General features: G+C 34.5%; 1 protein-coding gene across 2 annotated transcripts in view; it reads right to left on the bottom strand.

Moving 5' to 3' along the window:
• Nucleotides 1–423: 423 nt before the first annotated feature.
• The window catches only part of LOC105114632 (metal tolerance protein 2-like), a 6,140-nt gene continuing 4,310 nt past the window's right edge, over nucleotides 424–2,253 (bottom strand). The window contains exons 7-11 of one of the 2 annotated variants that reach the window (XM_011011231.1): nucleotides 1,757–1,819; nucleotides 1,525–1,630; nucleotides 985–1,130; nucleotides 823–914; nucleotides 424–746 (exon numbers count right to left, since the gene is read on the bottom strand). In XM_011011231.1, the coding sequence (XP_011009533.1) occupies nucleotides 629–746; nucleotides 823–914; nucleotides 985–1,130; nucleotides 1,525–1,630; nucleotides 1,757–1,819 (525 nt within the window). In that variant the 3' untranslated portion in view covers nucleotides 424–628. Of the gene's footprint in view, nucleotides 747–822; nucleotides 934–984; nucleotides 1,131–1,524; nucleotides 1,631–1,756; nucleotides 1,820–2,253 lie in introns of those variants that run through there. The other variant, XM_011011232.1, reaches the window with a different exon arrangement.

A 2,253-nucleotide genomic window follows, 5' to 3' on the forward strand; every position in this document is an offset into this window, starting at 1 on the left:
ATATGGTAAAACATTGAAGAGAATATTACATGTATGCTGTATGACTTATGACTCGTATTAATGAACTAAGTAATTATAATGTGACCTAAGCTAATTATAATGTGACCGAGGTAATTTTTTAATTTATTGAAGCGGCCCAGTAACCTTGTGTAAGCATTTATGTTTAACTTAGATTTTCAATTAAAGATAAATTGACAAATTTTACCAATTAATTTGTTTAATAATCACTGAGGAACTTAAAGAATCATGATGGATAATTATCCTCCGAATTATGTTCTTGACCCAGTACAGAAGAACACCAAATAAATTATAATAGATAATTGAAAACAAAATTTATAAATTAGAATAGGTGACAAAGCGAGAAAGGCGTGAATTTTTATTTTTTTTAACAAGGGTTTCTTCAGATATCATGGCTTCCAATGATATGCAATTCCATCCTGCTGTTTTATTTTATAGAATGTTATGGGGTTACTCCTAGCGGTCTTTGTATGGTACCTCTCATAAGCAATTAGACAATTCCGCTTTCAGGGTTAGGGACTATGTATACAAAATCCAACAAATGCACTGTTCTAAAATACAAACATGCAGATCAGTGGATGAGCTTCCGTCCCTGAGGCATCCCAACTATTCATTGACAAACTTGGGGATGGGACCTCCCTAATCTTAGCAGAAAACCAACTTGAATGATACTAGAGGATGCCTTTAAGATTTCCTTTTCTGCTTCTCCTGCCAGTTCCATGGCGTCCCTATGATGCCGCAAGGAAAAATATCAAACACAGCACAGCATGATGATCAAGAACATCAAAAGGCTGGCTTACATACCTAATCAAGATGCTAGGGCGCATGGAAATTTCAATTTGGAGTAATATATTGCCTTGCATCAGGTGGCGGGTTATACGCTCAACCTCTATTTTCTGAAATCCATTAAAACCTCTTATAGATTGAAAGAAAGAAAAGGTTAAAACAATAAAATGAGACAAATACCTCCGGGATCTTTGATGAGAAAACGCCAGAAACAATCAATTCAATGTCTTTGTCATCCAAAGAAATCTTTTTATTCTGATTCCCTTTTCCATTTAAATTTTCTTCTTGATCCATCATAGTAGGAGAAATACATAAATATGCGGGATCTGCAAGCACATTAGAAAATGTAATAGGACACAACTGTAGAGTCAATTGTATATATGTGAAGGGAAAAGGTGATCACATATGGTGAATTGTTAGACAAACGGTAATGACACTTAATCTGGAAAGCAAAATAAGGACATAAGAAAGATGGTTAGACATTGAATCATTTTATAGACCATGTTGACCAAGAAATTAGAAGGCAAACAGAAAATCAAGGGTTTGGAACTTTGGATTAACAACTAAAATAAACAGGATCCAACTGACACTCCTTGTTGGGACTACCCAATTTGATTTCGAAGGCTTTTAAGTCAAATAATAATTATCCAAAAGATGTCATCCATTGTGTTACCCTCTCTCTCGACCATTTATGGCAGATGATAGAATCAAGTATCATACCTATGTGTATAAAAACTTCAGCTATTCCTGGATGGGAGTTGTGAATTTCCTGGCGAACATTTTCACCGATTTCATGAGCAGCACTAACACTAAGAAAAGGATCAACCTGCAAGTATAAATCAAGAGAGAAACCACAAGGTCAATTGTCTTAACATAAATTCAGTTTTTCAACTAAACTTCGAATTGTACCACAAAAGCATCAAACAACTTGACATTCAGAAGAACAACCCACCACAATATGTACATCAAGGTATAGAGATGAACCAGCTCTCCTTCCTCTCAAGCGATGGCATCCCTGTAAAAAATTACAAAGGATTCTTGAGCAACAATGCAAGGAAGCAAAGACCAACTAAAAATACTCAACCATCATTCAACATATATGACAGGACTAATGATAAAGTACACTTTACAGGCCATGCAAAAGGGATGATCACATTTTTATTCCTTTCTACCTTTTATTGATAATTCTATTCAACTCCATCAACTTCAAAATTTCCATTTGAGTAGTGATAAAATCTCCAATCAGGTATATGGTTCTACAAAATCCCTTAAATGACTCGTAAAGTATCATGATAAAGTGAAAAGATCTAGAGATGCTTTTATTCCCCAAAATATGAACAAATAAGTAAAAGAAATTACACTTCATAGTTTTACATGGTGTTCAAAAGTCTCAGTAATTTCATGGGTGGTATGGCCATTCCACTGGTTATTAATTATTGAGATCAAAAC

This window comes from Populus euphratica, unplaced genomic scaffold, assembly GCF_000495115.2.
Source record: "Populus euphratica unplaced genomic scaffold, PopEup_1.0 scaffold547.1, whole genome shotgun sequence".
Classification (NCBI taxonomy): domain Eukaryota; kingdom Viridiplantae; phylum Streptophyta; class Magnoliopsida; order Malpighiales; family Salicaceae; genus Populus; species Populus euphratica.